General features: G+C 40.5%; 1 protein-coding gene across 1 annotated transcript; it reads left to right on the top strand.

Moving 5' to 3' along the window:
- Positions 1 to 135: 135 nt before the first annotated feature.
- Positions 136 to 13,553, top strand: supt16h (SPT16 homolog, facilitates chromatin remodeling subunit). The gene is made up of 24 exons (XM_036564087.1): positions 136 to 594; positions 1,413 to 1,505; positions 1,659 to 1,829; positions 2,159 to 2,311; positions 2,831 to 2,977; positions 3,237 to 3,388; positions 3,948 to 4,120; positions 4,260 to 4,350; positions 5,144 to 5,217; positions 5,515 to 5,627; positions 5,732 to 5,797; positions 5,924 to 6,019; positions 6,284 to 6,399; positions 6,573 to 6,726; positions 6,896 to 7,023; positions 7,182 to 7,444; positions 7,728 to 7,846; positions 8,101 to 8,339; positions 8,714 to 8,789; positions 8,883 to 9,052; positions 9,194 to 9,323; positions 10,865 to 10,991; positions 11,839 to 11,913; positions 12,684 to 13,553. Exons 1-24 carry the CDS (start codon positions 529 to 531, stop codon positions 12,785 to 12,787), a joined length of 3,096 nt encoding a protein of 1,031 aa, XP_036419980.1. The 5' UTR covers positions 136 to 528; the 3' UTR covers positions 12,788 to 13,553.
- The last annotated feature ends 8,143 nt before the right edge of the window (positions 13,554 to 21,696 follow it).

The raw sequence follows: 21,696 nt of genomic DNA, 5'->3' as shown, positions 1-21,696 counted from the left end.
ATAGAAAATAACGGGCAATATATTGCCTGATATAGTTGACTGAATAAAAGAATTGAAGAGTCAGGAGGGCCGTCAACAGAGGGAAGGAGGGAAGGAGGGGGAGAGGGAGAGGAGGAGGAAGAAGAGAAGAGAAGAGAAGGGAAGGGAAGGGAAGGGAAGGAGGGTGAAAGCAGCGTGTAATTACTATGTGCGTAGCTGTGCAGCAGCAAACATAACCCATGCGGTATTTATGTCATTATGTAGCTCCGGGGCGCCACTTTTGATAGTCGCGTCGTCCGAGAAAGCAGCGTTTTTAACACGGGCAGGTTTTTAATAAGAGCCCTTGAGCGTGCAGGCTTGCACTAACATCACATCTTGTTGAATCTGTTGAGGGGGAAAAACGGCCCAGCGCTTTGAGAAAAAAGAGAAAAGGGAAGGCGATTCGGGGCCGCAAAGGCGTGGAAAGTGCGCGCTTCCAGAGAGAGACTCTCACTCCGGCCTTCACTCTGAAGCCGGGACCTGGAGTTTGGCACCAGCTGAAGGGTCGCTATGGCGGTAAACCTGGACAAGGAGGCCTATTACCGGCGAATCAAACGGCTGTACGGTAACTGGAAGGTAAAGAGAACACGCCAGTTTATGTATGAAGGTTTTTATGCGCGGGTTTGTCTGCTGTGCGAGGAGTAAATCTCTGGCCAGGCCTCAGTTAGCTTAGCGGGGTTGATTTAAACCGTTGTGTAATCCCCGTCCGAAGCTGCAAAACGGCTCTTTGGGATGTGTAGAAACTGTTTATCGTTCCTGCGTTCAAATAACGCCTTCTCTTCTTTTAATCACAGCAAAAAGGAGACCAAACAGAAACAAAAAAAACCGCATAAAGCACTAGCTTAGCCTGCCCGTTATGTTGGCTCACCAGTGTGGTGCTAGCTGGCGCGTTAACCCGCTGCAGTGTTGGCAGTAATGCTTTTTCACTGTTTATTAAACCGATAACCGGGCTGTGAAACAGTGAACGTACTTTATACCAACTTCATGTCCTGCAGTTAAGGATCATAGAGACACCGTGGCGCTTTGGACGTCTGTTTAGCTAACATGTTATCCTCTGTAGCTTAGCTAGTTAGCTGGCTGGCTAGCATCTTTCCTGGGGTAACGCATTCAGGCTGACCAGCTTGGCTTCGTTGTAAACTTTTTAAGAGCTTACACGAGTTGAAAAATACCGAAAGGAAGCGAGATTTAAGAAACAAAGTCATCGGTTTGTACTCGGTGTTTTATTTCAGTGCGTTAGCTGCGTTGGCTAAAGCTACCTAGCTAAAGAACAACACCATTTCCTTTACTAACTTACAACGATGCGCGTTTGTATTTAATGCTCTTCAGGTCTGTTCCTTCGGTTCTGTTTGATAACGCTTTCCCCAATTCTTTATCTGCCCTTTTCCTGACCACAGAAAGGTGAGGATGAGTTTGGAAAGGTGGATGCCATCGTGGTGTCTGTTGGTGTGGATGAGGAGATTGTGTACGCCAAATCCACCGCGCTTCAGGTCGGTTAAGCTACATGCCATCTGTGGGTTCAGTGGCTTGAATTATTTTGGTGTTGGTCGTGTTCATTTTCTGCCAGTTCTGTTCATTTGGTTGATGAATGTTTTATAGTAGGCTGCTACACAAAGTTCTCTCGCTCCTTTGTGCCCATGCAGACGTGGTTGTTTGGTTACGAGTTGACAGACACTATAATGGTGTTCTGTGAGACCAAGATCATCTTTTTGGCCAGCAAAAAGAAAGTGGAGTTCCTTAAACAGGTGGCCATCACCAAGGGCAACGAGAACGCCAATGGAATCCCACCAATCACTCTGTTGGTCAGAGAGAAGGTAATGTACTGTAATATGTCATTTTACGTTCCTGGTTTGTTCTTCCAGTAGAAATGTCGTAATCCTTGAAAGCCAAAAATGTCATTGACGTGAAGTTTTATGTGTGTTAGGAATATGACGAAACGCAGGTGAACCCCCGATGTTTTCATGTGCTGTGGTTCCGTATAAGCAGAATGCTTCAAATTTGTTGAACGCTGCTGTTTGGCGTAGATATGTTGTATCACTCTACACTAACATGCTGTGTTTAGTTGTACTAACTAGTTGCAATTGTGGGAATGAATACAAATGATCAGCCAGTGATGAATGTTTTTGCTTGTGCTCTCTCTCAGAACGAGAGTAACAAGGCCAACTTTGAGAAGATGATTGAGGCGATCCGGGGAAGTAAAGAAGGCAAGACGGTTGGCGTCTTCATCAAGGACAAATTCCCTGGGGAGTACATGAAGAGCTGGAACGACATGATCACAGCTGAGGGCTTGGAGAAAGTGAGTTAAGGGTTAAAAGCGATCGGGGAATAAGAGAGTGAAGGAATGTTGGACAGGTTCTTGAGTGGAGCAGTTGGTTCAGATGGTTGCCTGCTGTTGCTGTAGTCATTGGTACGGATTTTACCGTATGCTAGATATCATGATAAGCCCAAAGACAGTGAACCGCAAGTGGCTTTGCTCCCATGTCAAACATGAACTTACAGAACTTACAGAAACGTCATCTAAATATTTGTACAGCTATTATTTTGCAGAATAGGCTTCCTTTTTCTATGTTTGCTTAGGTAAAACACCTGTAGTGTAATACTTTGTGCTTGTGCAGAATGATAGTCCAAGCTTCCTTGGGATAATAGTTTACTACTATTCTTCTAACTGTGTTCTGATTATTTTCTGAAAATATCACATTATAAATGTCATATTACACCCCCCCCCCCCAACTTTCATAGTATTGTTGATGTAGATAGCAATTGGCGGTGATCAGTATTGATAAAATAATTAAACAGTGAGTTTTGTTTTTCTCAGGTGGACATCAGTGCCGTGGTAGCATATACGATGGCGGTAAAGGAAGACGGTGAGCTGAACTTGATGAAGAAAGCAGCCGCCATTACCAGTGACGTCTTCACAAAGTTCTTCAAGGAGAGGGTCATGGAGATAGTGGACGCAGATGAGGTGAGGAGCATCCGTGCAAGCTTCTTGGTTTCTGGTTGGTTTTTTAACAGAAAGGAAATGTTGAAAACCACGTTATTCAGAAAGCTGTTTTTTGATTGTGTAGTGCAGTGGAAAATGATCGAGTAAGACAGCGTGCAGAGTAACTTTTTGCAAGTCTTTCACTATGATTTTGTAAATCAAGAACTTTTGGTACTATAATATCGCATTTGGTTTTGCACTTGATACTGAGGTGGAACCAACTTTGTGTGTGTTCTAACAGAAAGTGAAACACAGTCGGCTAGCCGAGTCTGTAGAGAAGGCGATTGAGGAGAGGAAGTATTTGGGTGGCGCTGACCCCTCAACCGTGGAGATGTGCTACCCTCCAATCATCCAGAGCGGTGGCAACTACAGTCTCAAATTTAGCGTGGTCAGGTGAGAGGTTGTGGCAGTTTGGCTAGTATTGTGTGTTTAGCAGGTCTGAGTCTTTGTCAGTGTACTGCAGGGTCAGGCATATAAAATACAGGGAGATTCACTCGAAAGAGGTCCCAAATATTCAGTTGTAATTCCCGTTAGGATGAAGCAATCTGAACCAAAAAATTCTGCTACATACCTTGACGTATGTGTAATCGATTGCATTACATACGATGCTGGATGTGATCTCCGTTTTCTGCCAGACCCTTGAAGGGGTGCGGGGGTATGCACCCGGAAGCTGCAAACGGAGGTTAAACGTTGCGACGGCCGTCCGGCGCCTACCTCATCGCTCTGACGCAGGGGCATCCCAGCTTGTTTGAAGCTCCATATACTGAGGAGCACATGACACATTGTTTCATTCAGATTGCTTCGTCCTAGCGAGAGTTATTACAGAATATTCCGGGCCTCTTTCGAGTGAATCTCCCTGTATATTTGAGTACATTTAACAATAAAGAAAGCAGAAAATTTATTATTTGTATCCATTTATAGAAATACATGTAACTTTTGATTTCTCTTACAGTGACAAGAACCACATGCACTTTGGTGTCATAACCTGTGCGATGGGGATTCGTTATAAGTCATACTGCTCTAATCTGGTACGCACCCTCATGGTGGACCCACCACAGGAAATGCAGGACATTTACAACTTTCTGTTACAGGTGGAGGAGGAACTCCTGAAAGAACTCAAACACGGTGAGAGTCGTATGTGTAATGTAGAGGGTACCATGCAAAGTCTTTGAACGGTGCTATTAAAAATATATAAAAATGTAATATATGAATTGATTGTTGGACTTCTGTTGCTGTAGTTATGTGTTCATGTGTTAACATGTAGGGGTTAAGATCTGTGACGCTTACAACGCTGTCCTGGAATATGTCAAAAAGGAGAAATCGGACCTGGTCAGCAAGCTCACCAAAAATTTAGGGTAAGATTTACATACCTGCATATGCCCACATGCATAATAAGTAGGACCTGTTGTAGCTACACCCGGCCATGTTTCGCATTTTGGGGCCTGAAAATGCAGAGCCTGTAGCCTGTGTGGCCACTTGCCCCACCCCTTTTAATGAATCTGTTTGGTTGGACACGAAACTAATCATTCAAATCAGATTTTGTTGCCATTCGTTACATGTAATCATCGTGGTGGCAAACGTGGTGTAGTGACTGGTGGTCCTTCTGCTGAGCTGGTCTGTCTGATGTCATTGATTGTGTTCCATCGACTGAAACTTGCCAATTCCACTCAGTAGCTAAACAGTATCTAATGAAATAACCTGGATTGGATGACATCAGGGTGGACCATCTTGGTAGGGAGGACCACCATGGTCACCACAACAGCAGTATTCTTATTAATGTAAAGGTGTGTTTTTTTTTTCTTTCTTTATTTCAATTTTCAGAGTAATTCAGCATTTTTGGTACTGAAACATGTTTGTTAATTGCAAGTTCAGTGTATATATGATAAACACGTGTCTGTAATTCTGCCCACAAACTCTTTATTTTGACCACTAGATTCGTTAGGTTTGCAGCCTTTAAGTGGCTAGTGCAAATTTTTATATTTGTGTCTGATAAATATTCCCTAAACAAATGCATGCAACCCAAACTATTGACTCTCTTGCTTGCTTATACACACACACACACACACACACACACACACACACACACACACACACACACACACACACAAAAAGAAGACTGTTTTAGATGTACTGTGCTGTATGTTTCAGGTTCGCCATGGGGATCGAGTTTAGGGAGGGTTCCTTGGTCTTGAATGCTAAAAACCAGTACAAACTGAAGAAAGGTGAGTGCAAACAAAAGGTTTGGGCATGAATGTTAAGATAATAGTCTTCTTGCCAAGACGTCTATAAGTACATATGCTTATTTATTAACAGAGTTGGACGTTTATGTTCTTGTAAGTCTTCTTTCTTTCATGAACTGTAACTACGGAGTGGATGTTGGTCACATTTTGTCTTTAGGGCTGTTTACTGAGCCTTTTCTTGGAGGAGGGAGAGAACATTCGCTTACTATATTTTTCTAGATCAGTTTTTAGAATGGGGTGCAACAAATGGTGTACATTAACGTGTGTGTGTGTGTTTAGGCATGGTATTGAGTATCAGTCTGGGTTTTGCTGATTTGCTGAACAGTGAAGGGAAGAAGGATGAACAGAAGAAATATGCGCTGTTCATTGGAGATTCAGTTTTGATCAATGAGGTGAGGCACATGTACATGTTAGACCTAATGATGAACAAGCTCTCATGAGTACACAGGTATTGTATTATTATGGTTACAATTATTATTGTTGTGTTTGTGTGTAGGAGGACCCTGCCACCATACTAACCCCAGTGAAGAAGAAGATTAAGAATGTTGGAATCTTCCTCAAGGTAACTGCCTTCAGTTTTCTCTTTGCCGTTTTTATCTGTACGGTTGTTCACTTCAAATCTTATCAGCGCAGAAATGTATGCCTATATAGAGATGTAGTGCTACGTGGAGTGTCTCTGTCTATTTAGAATGATGATGAGGACGATGAAGATGAAGAGGATGATGACGCCGAGGAGCTTCTTGGCAAAGGAGCTCGTGCGGCTCTGATTGCTGAGAGAACCAGGGTAAGTGTGTGGTTAATACTGCTTATACTTATATGCAAATTTGCATTCAAAGTCAGTGTTGAATGGTAGACCCATTGAAGCTATTGGTGTTGTACACACATTGAGTCATCAAATGTGCAGTAAATAAATAATTGATCACACAGCAAATGTAAGTTACGTCTTCTCGTTGGCCAGACGAGCCATCTGAACGGCTTTATTGTAGGGCCAACGCTGCTAATAGCTTGCCTATGAAGAGCATAAACTAACTTGCATGCAATTGGTCAGAACGAGATGACCTCAGAAGAGAAGAGGCGGGCCCATCAGAGGGAATTGGCCAATCAGATGAACGAAGAGGCCAAGCGCCGTCTGACGGAACAGAAGGGTGAACGACAGATCCAAAAGTAAGAGAGGATGGGGTCATGAGTGATGGGTTCAGCAGTACAGATTAGTGCAGCGGAGACGTTTGGTTTTGTCTTGATCATTATTACAGCTGTATGCTTGTTGAAATAACTATCAGTTAAAACTGGATGCATCCCTACTGAATAGCTGACCACACACCTCTTGCCGTTCCCAGGGCCAGGAAGTCAAATGTGTCCTACAAGAATGTCTCCCAGATGCCTCGTGAGAAGGACATTCGGGACATGAAGATCTTCATCGATAAAAAGTACGAGACGGTCATCATGCCAGTGTTTGGCATAGCAACACCGTTTCACATCGCCACCATTAAGGTATTACTTGGGGGATTCATCGCTGAACCGTATGAGGAAAACCAGGGCATTGAAAAATGTTTGTAAGAATAGGTTTCTTGTGTAAGTGGTAGTTGTTATTGAAACAAAAAATAGTCGTATGAAAGACATTATGTTCAATAGTAATGTGATGGTGTCTGTCTCGCTGTAGAACATCAGCATGTCGGTCGAAGGAGATTACACCTACCTGAGAATAAACTTCTTCGTGCCGGGCAGCTCGCTGGGAAGGCACGAGGGCAACATCTTCCCCAACCCTGAGGCAACCTTCGTCAAAGAGATGTGAGAATCTTTCCCTTTATTATCCATACACTGTTGTTACAATAACACACAGTAGTAAGAACCTGGAAATGGAAATTTGTGGTGCAGTAAGCTGAAGTGTTCTAATAGAGTTTAGATAAACTCCTTGTGGTGATATTTTTGTTTCTCCTTTCTTTTAGTACATATCGTGCATCAAACCTCAAGTCTCCCGGTGATCCCTCAGTGCCCTCCACCAACCTGCAGAATGCCTTTCGCATCATCAAGGAGGTGCAGAAGCGTTACAAGACACGTGAGGCTGAGGAGAAGGAGAAGGAAGGCATTGTCAAACAGGACTCACTGGTCATCAACTTGAACCGCAGCAATCCCAAGCTCAAAGACCTCTACATCCGGCCCAACATCGCCCAGAAGAGGATGCAGGGCTCACTGGAGGCGCACACCAATGGTGAGCGATAAGGGCGATAGAAGTGGCGGCATGAGAGATGACTCAAAATGGAAGTTGAAACTGTTTGTACTTCTGCTGTTAATTTTCCGCACTTGGGTTTTAAAGCTATTTTTCAGGGAAGCCTACAGCTTAGTAAACGCAAATGCATTTGACGGATGTTCTTTACTTGATGTAAAGGAGTTAAGGAAAAATAGCAGACTTGTTGTGTTAGACGTACTAGTGGTACATGGTGGATTCATGTCCGTTGTGGACCATGTTTTAATATGTGTTCGCCTGTTTGTAGGTTTCCGTTTCACATCTGTACGTGGTGATAAAGTGGACATCCTTTACAACAACATCAAGCACGCCATATTCCAACCCTGTGACGGCGAAATGATCATTGTGCTGCACTTCCACCTCAAGGTATGCATGCATGCTGTCTGTTTTGGCTTGAACAAGGTCCTTAACGTCTACTGAAATTTTACTGCTCTATGGCAACCAGAGGCTTAATGACTTACTCCAGTGCTGAAGAGGGAATAATTCAGTCACTAGGTGTCAATATGATGTACTGAAAATTATGGCAGAATTATGAGTTTAATTTAGGTCTGAAAAAATGACACATTTTCATTTTAAACAAGCCCATTCAATTTTTCTTTACGTTCTCTCCCTCTTTGCAGAACGCCATCATGTTTGGAAAGAAGCGACACACGGATGTGCAGTTCTACACAGAGGTGGGCGAGATCACCACGGATCTGGGCAAGCACCAGCACATGCACGACCGCGACGACCTGTATGCCGAGCAGATGGAACGGGAGATGAGGCACAAACTAAAGACGGCCTTCAAGAACTTCATCGAAAAGGTGGAGACTCTCACCAAGGAGGAGCTGGAATTCGAGGTTCCTTTCCGAGACTTGGGGTAAGAGAGGAAATTAGTTTGTTTTTCTTTCATTTTCTGTTACTTTTGGGTTGTCTGCATCTTTTAAACCCTTGACCCCAGGGATTTTCATTTCTAGTGCTGTGGTCCACCGCCCAGCACTGTTTTGCGTATCATGATTTCCTTGTTTAAAGACTTAAAAAATGGCAGGTGTGTTTGAGGAAGGACCATAGATGACCCCTGCCTTAAACTGTAGTACACATTGTACACATAATAAGTCCTATTCAGCAGTTATTAGGAATTGTTCTGTATCCAACATTTAACTTCATAGAACTTGTGTAGTTATTGGAGTGAGGCAAGGCAGAAGAGGTCTGGATCTGCTGACTGGAGTTTTAAGGGGTTATTCTTGTGTGTAGCTTCCAGGGCGCCCCCTACCGAAGCACTTGCCTGCTGCAGCCGACGTCCAGTGCACTCTGCAATGTGACGGAGTGGGTGAGTATAAAACACAAATCAGAACATTTGTTGGCTAATAAGAACAGTCTTGGCAACATTAGTCTTTCCGTCTGTGTGTGTCTGTGTCTCTAGCCCCCTTTTGTAGTGACGCTGGATGAGGTGGAGTTGGTTCATTTTGAGCGTGTGCAGTTTCACCTGAAGAATTTTGACGTTGTTATCGTTTATAAAGACTATAACAAGAAAGTAACAATGATCAACGCCGTGCCTGTCAACTCACTTGACCCAATTAAAGAGTGGCTCAAGTAAGTTTTGTTCATTTTCTTCTATTTTTTTTTTTACTTTTTCAGCCTGTTGCTGTGGTAACTCTGTTAACCGTAACTGGGTACAGACCTAGTTGGAAATAATTATAACATAAATAACCAAATATTCTTCTTTATTTCTAGCTCATGTGACATCAAGTACACAGAGGGTGTTCAATCTCTGAACTGGACCAAGATCATGAAGACCATCGTTGATGATCCAGAGGGCTTTTTTGAACAGGGTGGCTGGTCTTTCCTTGATCCTGAGAGCGAGGTGAGAGCATAACAATAGGTTGACTATAGCTTTGTTTACCAAAAGTGTGTGTGTCCTGTGGTGACCTGCTGAGTAAACAATGTTTACGAAACAAACAAAAGCTGAGAACAGCATTAAGGAAGAATACAAGTACAAACCAGAAAACGCAATTAGAAAACGCGCAACACAAATACAGTACCAGAAATGTAGCATTTAAAAAAAACACTGCATTTACAGGAAAGATAAATCCTCTCAGCACCCCAAACATTAAGCCAGGACACAACAGCATTCACTACATTCAAAACATGCTGCTTTTGAGGATTGCTCATACCTGAAGTGCTCCCGGCCACTAGAGGTCGACGGTTTCCTTACGTGGGACATTTACATGTTCAAAGATCAGCCATGGCATAATTGGTAAACCATTTGGCAGTAAATTTGTCTCATCTTTCAGTGCTGTGAGAGAGATATATATATATATATATATATATATATACTTCTTCTTCTTATCATTTATTTTATTTGTTTATTTACAAATGCAGCGTCTCTTTTTTTTTAAAACTCATTTTCATTACTTTATTACTGGTAATGTTTTTGCGATTTCACTTTTGTATTTGTGTTCTCTCGTTTGTACTCGTGTTCCCCTTTTTTGTGCTCATGTTTGCGTTCTCCCTTAATGTTTTTGTTGTTCCTCAGCTTTTGTTTGCTTCGTAAATGTTTTGATATGACTCAGTGGGCCACGGTAATGTCCTGTTATGGTGCTTGTCCTAACCATTAAAAATTATACGCTCACAGGGTAATTTCATGGTCCCGTTTTAGAATTGGTTCATAAGGTTTAAAAAATAGTTTATTTCAGCGGTTTATTTAAACTCTTAACAATTCTGTCAAGCAGATATGGATGAAGCGTAGTTGTTTTTATTTATTTATTTATATTTTTTAAAGGTGGTGTTCCTGAATTACAGTCAGTATCTACCAATAAATCATCCGCTACTTTTTTTTTATTTATCTAGATAGTTTGTTGCATTCTAACGAAACGATTTCTACATTTAAGACCTCATGCTCCCAAGTGAGTGCATGTCTTGAAAGACTTTTTCATGTCAAGACTCTCAAGTGAGTTCCTATGACTATTTCATGATTGTGGTCAGGACCTGTGTTCCCTCTCTCCCCAAATGGAATTCAGTTTGATGTTCAGTTTCTCCAAAAGTGAGTACGCGTCCAGCAGAGGGTGCTGTTTGACTAAAAATGTTTTGTTGTGAATATTCTTCTCTAAAGGGAAAGGTTTTTTTTTTTCAGCTTAAATTTGCTCAAGAAAGCTACATAAAATATAATAGATTTCGTGAAGGAGAAAAGATGGACCCTTGAAGTCAAGTGTGTGTTTGTTACAGGGTTCAGTGCTTTGGTTTGACTCATTTATAAGCTTGTCTAGTTTGATAGTAAGCGGCATCTAAAAATAAGATGCTTAGGTGATGTTTTTCTCTTGATATCCAGTAACCTTTTCTCAAAACAATAACTATTACTGTGAATGCAGAGGAGCCTTACGAATAACGGTGGGTCGTAATTTATAGGGAAGCGGTGGAGAGGATGACTCGGAGTCTGAGATGGAGGATGAGACGTTTAACCCTTCAGCCGACGAAGATGAGGAGGAAGAGGAAGACAGTGACGAAGATTACTCTTCCGAGACAGAGGACTCCGGTAATTCTCATATTATATATATATTCGGATATTATTTGGGGGGTAAACCATTCTCAGCACAGCAGTGTCATGGTAGTGGGGTGTTGTACGAGTGTATCAGGCACAGGAGCATCGCAGAGGTTTTTACAAAGTCACTGTTGCTGCTGGGTTTAGAATAATCCTTCAGTCCAAAATCCATCCAGCTGAGGTCCAGTGGTCAGAAAAACGAGCACTGATGAAGCGTTGTAGGATAGCTGATCAGATGACTGTGCGTGGAAAAGAGTCTGATTGTAGTAGGGATGTGCTAGGGTACTTGAGTCATTGTAAACAGTAGAGTTTTAAAATGTACAAGCTTGTCTAGAAAGAGGGTGCTAGTATGGCAGTAATTTGATTTTCAGCCTTAAACATGGGGAACCAGGGTATGTTAATCGAATTGCATGTCGTTTGTGCAGAATCTAGTTACCTTAATATTCAAAGCAAGGCCAAATAGTAATTAGACTGTCAGGGAAAATGCAAGCTACAGGGTAAGGCTGAGAATTTGTGAGAATTTTCATCACAATAATATCGCTTATAGTGATAACTCTGCAGAGCTGTATCATTTATCTAAATTTACATTATCTTCCAAGCTCAGTACTGTGTTAGTCAAGTGTCAGGATTCAAATACATTGAGAAGTGAGAGGCAGTACAGCTAGCATGGAACAACTAGGCTAACTACTCTGGTTTGCAGTAGAAGTATCTTTTCTTCTTTGGTTTAGGATTATGATCTGCCACTCAATTGTTTTCCCCACTAATGAACATTTACTTTGTGTTTCTCTCTCTCTCTCTCTCTCTCTCTCTCTCTCTCTCTCTCTCTCTCTCTCTCTCTCAGAGTACAGTGCATCTCTGGGCAGTGAAGAGGAGAGCGGCAAAGACTGGGACGAACTGGAAGAGGAGGCCAGGAAAGGTGGGTTTGAGGCGTTTGACCTGAAAAATGTGCATCGTCTGATGTCGTTCATAAAAAAGACAAACCTGTTCATGAGTGTTTTTCAAACCTAAATATACTAATTCAGAGTTCATCATTGTGTAGACTATTCTATATATTATATTTATATTTATCTCCAATAAAACCATAAAGACACAAGCTGAATAGCCATTAAACCTTTTCCATGCTCAGATATGTATCTGTCTCCACATTAAAATAAAATATTAGTTTAATACATAAACATTAATTTTAAAACAAAGAAACTGTTCTTGAGTTTTGCTTTCCACTATGACGCATTACACTTAACCATCAAAATCACATCTTGGCACAATAAGCGATAAGATTAACCTCATTTACTAAGCAAGTTAGAAAAAAAAAAGCTGGCGCACATTGTACTTACTCAGCATTTAATAAGTTGTTTTCCATATCCTCGTCCAGGTGCGTCAAATATAACGTGTCCACCCCATCTGACAGATATTATTGTTTAGTTTTAATACTCATAGGAAAGTCATGTAATTTACTGTCAACATTAGAAGGTCCAACCTTGAGTTATTTGGCACCAAAAAATTAAAATGCTTACTGAGGTGGGAAAATCAGATTTTTGGTTTGAGGAAGACTTAATTTGAAACTATGGAGGACAAAAAGTGTGATTTCTTAGCGTTTAAAGGAAATTTCATATTAGCATGGCAGACATTTACCTTGTGGAATGAATACTTCTCTCCTTTACTGTTTTTCTCTCGTTCTCTCTTTAGCTGACAGAGAGAGTCACTATGAGGATGAGGACACTTCGAACAGAAAGAGGAAGGTGCGGTCAACGGCCCCACCCCCCAGCAGCAAGAAGAAGCGGCGGCATTGAATATCTCACGCACTTACACGCACATGCTCACCCACACTGCCAAATCATGGTTTCTGTTTCTTTTCTTTCTTTTTTTTTTTTATTCTTCTCTTTTCTCTTCTCTCTCTCGCTCTCTGGCTCTCTTTCTGTCTGTCACTCAAACACACTGTAAATAAAGGATTTGCCCCTTTGGTTGTGTTAGACGGTGGGTGTCATATTGAAATATTCATGTACCAGAGAGCAAAACGCACTCGACCCAACTTCATCCTCCATTCCTGTTCGGCATTGTGCGCGTGTGTGTGTTCGTGAGCTCATGGAAGAGGGTCTTCTTGTAAATTTCATCGAGAATTTTTGTTAACTCTTAGAGCTACAACAGTGTTGGTGTTTCCTTTTCATTTCTGCCATGTGCTTTATTAGAACGTTCCTCCTGTTTCTCCTCGTCCTGTCCTTTCATCTCATCCCTCATTTCTCCTGTTTTGGTTTTGTTTTTCTTTCTTTTTTAAAAATGATTTTCTTTTTGTTTTCTCCAGCGCTTAAGGAACAGATTGACCATAGATTTGTGTATAGATTAATTTTGATTCTTGTTTTTTTGTTCCTATTTTGGGGGGTGAGGGGAGGGGGGGAGGGTGAACCACGTGGACACGGATAAGCAATTTACAGACGTGACGTAAACATACACTGTCTTTTGTTATGACTATTTTTCTTCATCCTGAATTGGTAGTCTTGTATTGTTGAATAAAAATCTTTTTTTCCCCTTTTTTAATAAAATTTAAAGGAAATAAAAAAAAAAAATGTCTGAACATTTGAGGCATCATGTTTTCATTTAGGTGCGTTTGTAGTTGTGATTTAGGGTGGTGTGATTTTCTATAGAGCAGTCTGCAATTCGTAGGCATTTCAAAGCAGAGGCAGTGGCTGCAGTAGAACTTGAACGCAGTTTTTCTGCTGAGGTTCAGGGAAGAACCACCTGACTGTCTTGTGTATGTCTTTGTTAAATGACGACTTGGCCTTTTATTGGACCAGTACAGTGGTGAGCGTTGTGAGTCCTGGAGATCCCATGCCTTACGGTTCGGTTTTGTTTTCTGTGACTCTGCACATGAAGTTTGAGAAGTATTTCAGGTGTGTTAGATGATGGACTGTGGTGTCCAGTGCTAAGGTACACTGATTAGCCATAACAGTAAACCACCTCCTTGTTTCTACACTCATTGTCCGTTTTATCAGCTCCACTTACTATATAGGTGCACTTTGTAGTTCTATAGTTACAGACTGTAGTCCATCTGTTTCTCTGCAGACTTTGTTAGCCTCCTTATACCGTGTTGTTCAATGGTCAGGATCCCCACAGGTATTATTTGGGTGGTGGATCATTCTCAGTAATGCTGTGACACTGACGTGGTAGTGGTGTGTTAGTGTGTTGTGCTGGTAGAAGTGGATCAGACACAGCAGTGTAGTTACCCATATGTTTCTTTTTTTTTACATAGCAAACAGTAGGATTACTGTTCGTTACATTACTGCTACTGAGTTCTGATTGGTTGGCATTACTACTACTGAGTTCTCATTGGTTGGCATTACTACTATAGTGCGCCATATGGTTTTGTCAAAGCCCAGTGTGCTCTGATTGGTCAGCTCGCCCACTCTATTCCGATTGGTCAACTGCCAGAGCAGCACAATGCTGTGGCTGTTCATACAATGGCACCGGTTCTGCCGTATCAGAGCCAGAGTCGGATGTTGTAAGTCAGGTAGAACAAAGTTGGTAGATCCGATCCACCTTCGCAAGCTAGACTGGAGCAGGACATTTAAGAGCGCTGTGTTTACTTTCTTAGCTCTCTGCATGCTGTGTGAGGGCATGCCAAGCTGCCAGTGGGTGGACAGTAAGGACTGGTTATGAGATGATGTCATCTCGTAACAGAGTTTCTGGCGTGAGCGTTGTGGCTTTGCATGTAAACAGCCTGCAAAGTCACAACTCTCACACCAGAAACTCTGTTACGAGGTGATCCTACACAAAACGGTGATGCTACACATCTTTGCTTTCACTTACCTAGAATGCATTTGCAAATATCCTCAATCTCACTTCACAGATTACATTGCATCATCAGAGACTTTTGTTTTTGGCTCTGCTCTCCCTCTCTTTCTTTCTCTCTCTTTTTCTTTCTGTCTTTGTGTTTGTCTTTAACTGTGTAAGGCTGTTTAGCTGTTAAACTGCCAAAAAGTATGAAGGATGAAGTTATTGGTGTGATTACCTTATTATATATTGTATTACATTTTATATATTGATTATAAATCAGTAAAGAAAATCAACACTAGTAGAAATATTTTATATAATTATAAGTGAGTTATAGTGTGTGTGTGTGTATATATGTATATACAGGAAGCTGGGTAGTTGTGCAACTAGCAACTGTGATCAAAGCTTTTTTTTTTTTTAATAATGTAGCCAGTCAGCTATTTTCATATTGTGAATGCAGACGTTAATGTAGCCAGAAACTTTTCTAACTTTTCTAACTTGTTTAAATCCTGTATTATTTCGTATTATGGTTAACATGACCCTAGACTGTACTTTTCTGTACCTTTCGGGCGTTTTTTAAATGCAGTTTGGTGGTTTTTGAGCTACTTTTCGGCTGGAAACTACAGGAGCAATCTGGCAACCCGGACCATAGCAAAACAGACTCAAACGCCTCCACAGCTTCTCTCTCAGGTAGAGTTAAATGTTAAATAACTGCTGTTTTACCGAACTAAAGTCTGTTAATATTAGACTGAACTAGCAGACTGTGGATGGAGACTGTTTTAACTGGACAGTGTTGCGTTAACCGGTGAGTTTTGTCCAGATAAAATGCTGCAGTAACGTTAGCTAAAAGGCTAACTGAGCAGGTAGACTCTCATTAATACCGGTGGTCAGTGTGAGACAGTGAGCTAACAGTTAGCTAGCTCGGTGTTTTCTGAGGTGAAAGACGCTGAAACTATCGTTCATCTTCCTCTCTTTTGGAGGTTAAACTCCTTAACTCCTCCTGGATTAACACAGGTTTTTCTAACTCCTTCAACAAATTAGTATTTTATGTGGCATAGAGCCAAAAACACGACTGACCACTACGTTAAATACACCTCCTTTCATCTACATTGTCCATTTTATCAGCTCCACTTACTATATAGGTGCACTTTGTAGTTCTACAGTTACAGACTGTAGTCCATCTGTTTCTCTGCATACTTTGTTAGCCCCCTTTTACCCTGTTCTTTAGTGGGCAGGACCCCCATGGACCCTCACAGAGCAGGTACTATTTGGGTGTTGGATCATTCTCAGCACTGCAGTAACACTGACTGGGTGGTGGTGTGTTAGTGTGTTGTGCTGGTCTGAGTGGATCAGACACAGCAGTGCTGCTGGAGTTTTTAAACACCTCAGTGTCACTGCTGGACTGAGAATAGTCCACCAACCAAAAATATCCAGCCAACAGCGTCCTGTGGGCAGCGTCCTGTGACCACTGATGAAGGACCAGAGGATGACCAACACAAACTGGGCAGCAGCAGATGAGCTATCGTCTCTGACTTTACATCTACAAGGTAGGAGTGTCTAGTAGAGTGGACAGTGAGTGGACACAGTGTTTAAAAACTCCAGCAGCACTGCTGTGTCTGAGCCACTCATATGAAATGTTAAATTCTGAACATCCATTTGCCTCAGCAGTGTTTTGTCTTGTAAAACACTGTATATCATTAGAATAATAAATATAATAAAAAGCAACAAGGCTCCTGTTTTTTAATAAAGCAGTTTAAAAAATAGCTAATATGAGCTAGTTATAAGCTTATATATCGCTGCTTTAGAAGAAAACCTCATAACTCCATTTTTGACGTTTTTCAGTTTTTGGCATAATTTGAAAATGCCTGTTGCCCTTTATGTTGTATGTAAATTTCATGATGAATGGACCAAAGGAAATGACCTAAAATGACTTGGAAAGTTACCAGTTTGGAGATACGAGGTTTTCTTCCGACAACAGCGATGTTTATAGTTTGAATATGTTATACGTTAAGTCACAGCTTTCATTTGTTTGAATCCGAGACCAGGAGTTCCCAATCCAAGTCCTGGTGACCCTTTACTCTTCATATTTTTTTGTTGTCCTTACTTTACACATCTGACCAAACCAGCAAGGTGCTTGTTAATTTGTTAAAGTCAGGTGTGCTGGATGATACAAGGCACAATAATGTAATAGGTCACCAGGACTGGAAACCCCGAGTGAACACATTACAATAAGTACTTATTGTAGTAATGGAATTTGAATTGTATAATATTAGTGTTTTTCTGAGTTACGGAAATACATGCTAAGAACTTTGTATGAAAAGATTCCTTCCACTGACACACGTGTGGATGACTTTAAAGCAAAGATTTAAAAATACTAAGAAATTCTGAAATGCATGCAAACACCACCCCATTTCCAAAGAAGTTGGGCTGTGCAAAATGTAAATAAAAATAGAATGATGTGCAAATCATAAACCCCATATTTAAATGAAAATAGTACAAATACAACATGTCAAATGTGGAACCAGAGACAGTTTATTGTTTTTTGAAAAATATTTGCACATTTTGAACTTGATGCCAGCATTTAAAAAAACACCGGGTGGAACGTCTCACAACTAATTGGATTAATTAGCAAAAGATTAGTAATATGATTGGGCATAAAAAGAGCATCTCAGAGAGGCTGAGTCTTTAAGAAGTAAAGATGAGGAGGGGTTCACCACTCTGTGAAAGACTGCACAGGCATACATTGCAACAATTCAAGAATAACATTTCTCAACGTAAAATACTAAAGAACCTTTGCTTTTCGTCATCTGCAGTACATAATATCATTAAAAGGTAAAACAGAAAAACAGACGTGATTCTGTAGTGGCATCTATAACATCCACAAATGCAAGTTAAAACTCTAACCTGCAAAGAACAAAACCACATATAAACAGGATCCAGAGACGCCGCCAACTTCTCTGGGCCTGAGCTCATTTGAAAATGGACTGAGGCGGAGTGGAAAAATGTCCTGTGGTCCGATGAATCAAAATTTTTAATTCCTTTTGGAAATCATGGACGCGTCTGAAGAAGGAAGGTTCTATCCGACTTGTTATCAGTGCACAGTTTAAAAGGCTGCAGCCTTGATGGTACAGGGGTGCATTAGTGCACATGGCATGAGTGACTTACACATCTGTGGAGGCACCATTAATGCTGAATGATAGAGGGGAGAATCGACAGTGGCCCCACAATATGAAATTATCACGATACGTCACAATGGGATATTGAAATTTTAAACATATTATGATACTCTGCGATTTATTGCCTCAGCTGCATATACAAACACCAGGTTTTTGTCAGCAATCACCCATTCTTGTGCTACATTTTGCAGGAGGTCTGCATTGTTTGCCAAGGTGTAACTTTCCTGTATTGCTCTAGTTTGGAGAACATGAGGCAGCAGTCACCAGTCCTCTGTGAGGTAATGCGCTGTTATGGTCACATAGGAATCCACTGCCCTTGACGTCCATGCATCGCATGTTAATGCAGTCCTTTCTGCTGTGCTCAAAGATTCCTCAGGTTTAAGCTTCACTTCTCTGTTGAGCTTGGGTACAGCTCGGTTGGATAGATAGACAGATAGATAGATAGACATATAGATAGACAAACGGACAGACAGATATTTTATTGATCCCAAAGGAAATTTAGCGGCCAGTAGCAGTCATACAGCACAGTTATAATAATAACTGATAATAATAGTGAAAAAACACAGTCACATACCTGGGTTCCAGTGTCTTGAGCGTGGAACAAAAGCCTTGGTTTAACATAACGCTGTATGGATGCAGGTCTTTGCACATGATGTAGGTGATGGATTATACTATTTTCTTAGCACGCTCAGAATAGGAAGGTAGCTTTTACAAGCAGATTTCTGCGGTGGAGCTGATTTAACGTTGGCGTTACTGAAAACAAACCAAAAGTTAGCTCTGTTTTTCACTCAAATTGTTACGTGAATGTTGTTAAAATTAGAAAACGGACTTTTGGACCCCGCTGTGTGCTTATAGAGAAAGAAGTTTGGAAAGGAAGTAAAACTTGAAGGGCAACATTTATAATGCTACGTGACACATAAGCCATGACAATTGACTTAAACCTATATAGATGTGTATAAAAGCTTATGCAGTGTTGAAAGTGACCCAGCACACAAATAATACCTGCTTTATTATTTTCGTCATCACTGCTTCTTTATCAGAACAGTTTACAGTATGTATGTCCACATTGCATATGTTTCCAAAACTAAAGTATTTCAGGTGGTCACGTAGTTCCTGAATCAGAGATTTTACAAGTCTTTTTATCGATGATTGACTTGCATTATTGATTTGTCTGTATGTCTTTCCAAAATTCACATTGGCTTCCCCAGTGCTGAAGATATATGTTCATATATATTTAAAGTACAAACTCTGACATGCTGATGCAGGTGTTTGTAATCTTAAAGCTGTTTTCTTATCTTTCCTGTTACCAGGTGTGTGTGTTCAGCAGAGTCTTTACTCAGAGGTTTCAGCCGTGGCTTCTGTGAGTATCTGAAACTCTCAGTCGCACTGTGAACCACAAACTCATCTAATCAGACAGTTTGCTGAAAATCACTTAATGTCCTTTTTTCACCTTTTGTGCAGCTTAAAGAGCTTACAATTCCCCCGACTTTACAAAATGTCTTTATAATTCAGCTGATGGGTTTAAACAGTCGTTCTGAGTGGTCTGATGTGAAACTGCAGAGAAACGTAGAGACTCACATTTCTTTACAGCGGTGACAGGAACCAGGGGTCACAATGTAAATAATGCAAATACAGCCGCTTTATTTATTATCCACAGTAACCAGTGAACCTGCATGTGTATTCTGACTTTATGTTTATTTATTTATTTATTGATTTTATTTTTATCAAAGCTGTTATTACATCCATCTACGTGGTATAACATTCACCAAATGAAAATGTTACATATAAAAAGCTGCACAGGTTAAAAAATAAATAAATACATTAATTAATTACTTAATAAAAATTTGCAGATTAGCAGTTTTAATTTAATTTCAGGACCACCGATCCCTTGAAATATGAAATCAGAAATCAGCGGTTGCCAGATTGAGAAAAATGTATTGGTAACACTTTATTTAGATGGTCCACTGTAGATGCTTTGTAGATGCTCAGTCTATCTTTAAGTTTTATTCAAACTAAATATCTACTAAATGCAACTGAACTTGAAGTTGAGTGTGAAGATTTGATTAAATCTATCCCTAATCCTGCACTCTCAGAAAAGTCTGAAACTCTCACTGCTGCAGTCTCCCTCTTGTCGCTGAGGTGGGACCCTCAAGGGATACATCTCAGTACCTTCAGTCAGGGAACATAATTGTACCATAATCTACTAAAATTTTATTTCCTAAGTTGTACTGACTCCACACACCCCGTCTCGTCTCCAGGCTTTTTATTTTATTGTTCTGTTTTAAAACATTAGATTATGAAAAGGTACAAACACGTATTTTCACCTGGAAAAAAACGTATTTAACGTACACAGTTGGACCTTAAAACCACTGTTGTACCTTTGAGGAAACATTTACATTGTTTGTACTTTGTTGGACGAAAAATGTATCTTTACCGAACCTTTATTTCTAACAGTGTAACCTCATAGCACCTACCTCTAAACCTAACCCTAACCATAATGCTGTTGATACTCAACTGAGTATCACCTGAAAGTTTGTTAATGATTTAATTTCTTTTTAAGTTTTTAGGAAGGCAGTTACACTTAGATTAGATTAGATTAGATTGTTAGATGTCTAATATGAGTGGTAATGATGAAGGTTGCAGCATTCACACAGGGCTTGAAATCCACTCCTTGAATTTCAGATTTCAGAAGAAAAACACTAAAACCAAAACATGTCTGTTAACAGGGGAGTAATAACCAGCTGATGAGTTGAATTCAAAGTGTTAAAGTCCTTCAACTTCAAAACATCACAGCTAACACAGAATGTGAGACATGCTGTAACATGAGCACAGCAGGACCTGTAAATATGATGCACTGAAGCTGAGAAAATGCTGTTCATCATGTGCTTTAACAGATTTCACAGTACAAGCCTGTCATGTTTTGTGTTTCCTGTATAGGTCCCTGTGTCGTAGCTTCGCTGTGCTTGGAGTTTTCCACTCACTCTGGCTCTGCTTTCAGTAAGTAGCTAAAACTTTTCATAAATGAAACATCACTAACACACAGAGTGAATGTAAAGACTGAAGACAGCACTGTGACGTATCTTTGCTTAATAATATGTTTAGTCTCTGACTACTTTAATAACCATGCAGAAATGGATAAAATGCTTCAAATAATTAACACCTTCCCAAGCCATAAGTTTCATCATACAATTCTGTAACCTAAGAATAGCTCCATTAGTTTGTATTAAAGTCCCTGTAGTTCATAAATAATTGGCCTTAGTATGTAATAAGCCTGGGATTTTAAGGGGTTAAAAAAATGAATTTGTAATTATAATATTAATTATTAGTGTCAGCAGTGCATAATTTTCCTTCATGTATTTGAGTGTAAATTGAGCTGATTGTGGTAAAAGATCTGAACCCACTGGTTTGCCTTCAATAAAAACGCTGAATTTCGAAAAGCATTTTAAAAACCCCAGCACGTTACAAAAACGGCATGATTGCGATGAGTTGATGACCTCAGTTCTTTGTTTAAATCACAACAGAGCAGCAAAATAGTGGCTGTACTCATTCTCGTTTTTTTTTATATGATTTCCTGAGCTACATTAACAGCCATGGTTAAATACTCAATATTCATTATTAATGTATTAATGTGCACTGAAATTCTTCTTAAGCGTGTCACCTTCCTCCTCATGCACTCCTACAGCTGCAGTCTGCCATGCTCAGTCCAAAACCTGCCAGATAAACCAATCCAAATTGCCTTTCTATGAATCTCTAATGGC

This window comes from Colossoma macropomum, unplaced genomic scaffold, assembly GCF_904425465.1.
Source record: "Colossoma macropomum unplaced genomic scaffold, Colossoma_macropomum, whole genome shotgun sequence".
Classification (NCBI taxonomy): Eukaryota; Metazoa; Chordata; class Actinopteri; order Characiformes; family Serrasalmidae; genus Colossoma; species Colossoma macropomum.
The sequence above is the reverse complement of the archived record's forward strand: the minus strand, read 5'-3'. Positions and strand labels throughout refer to the sequence as shown.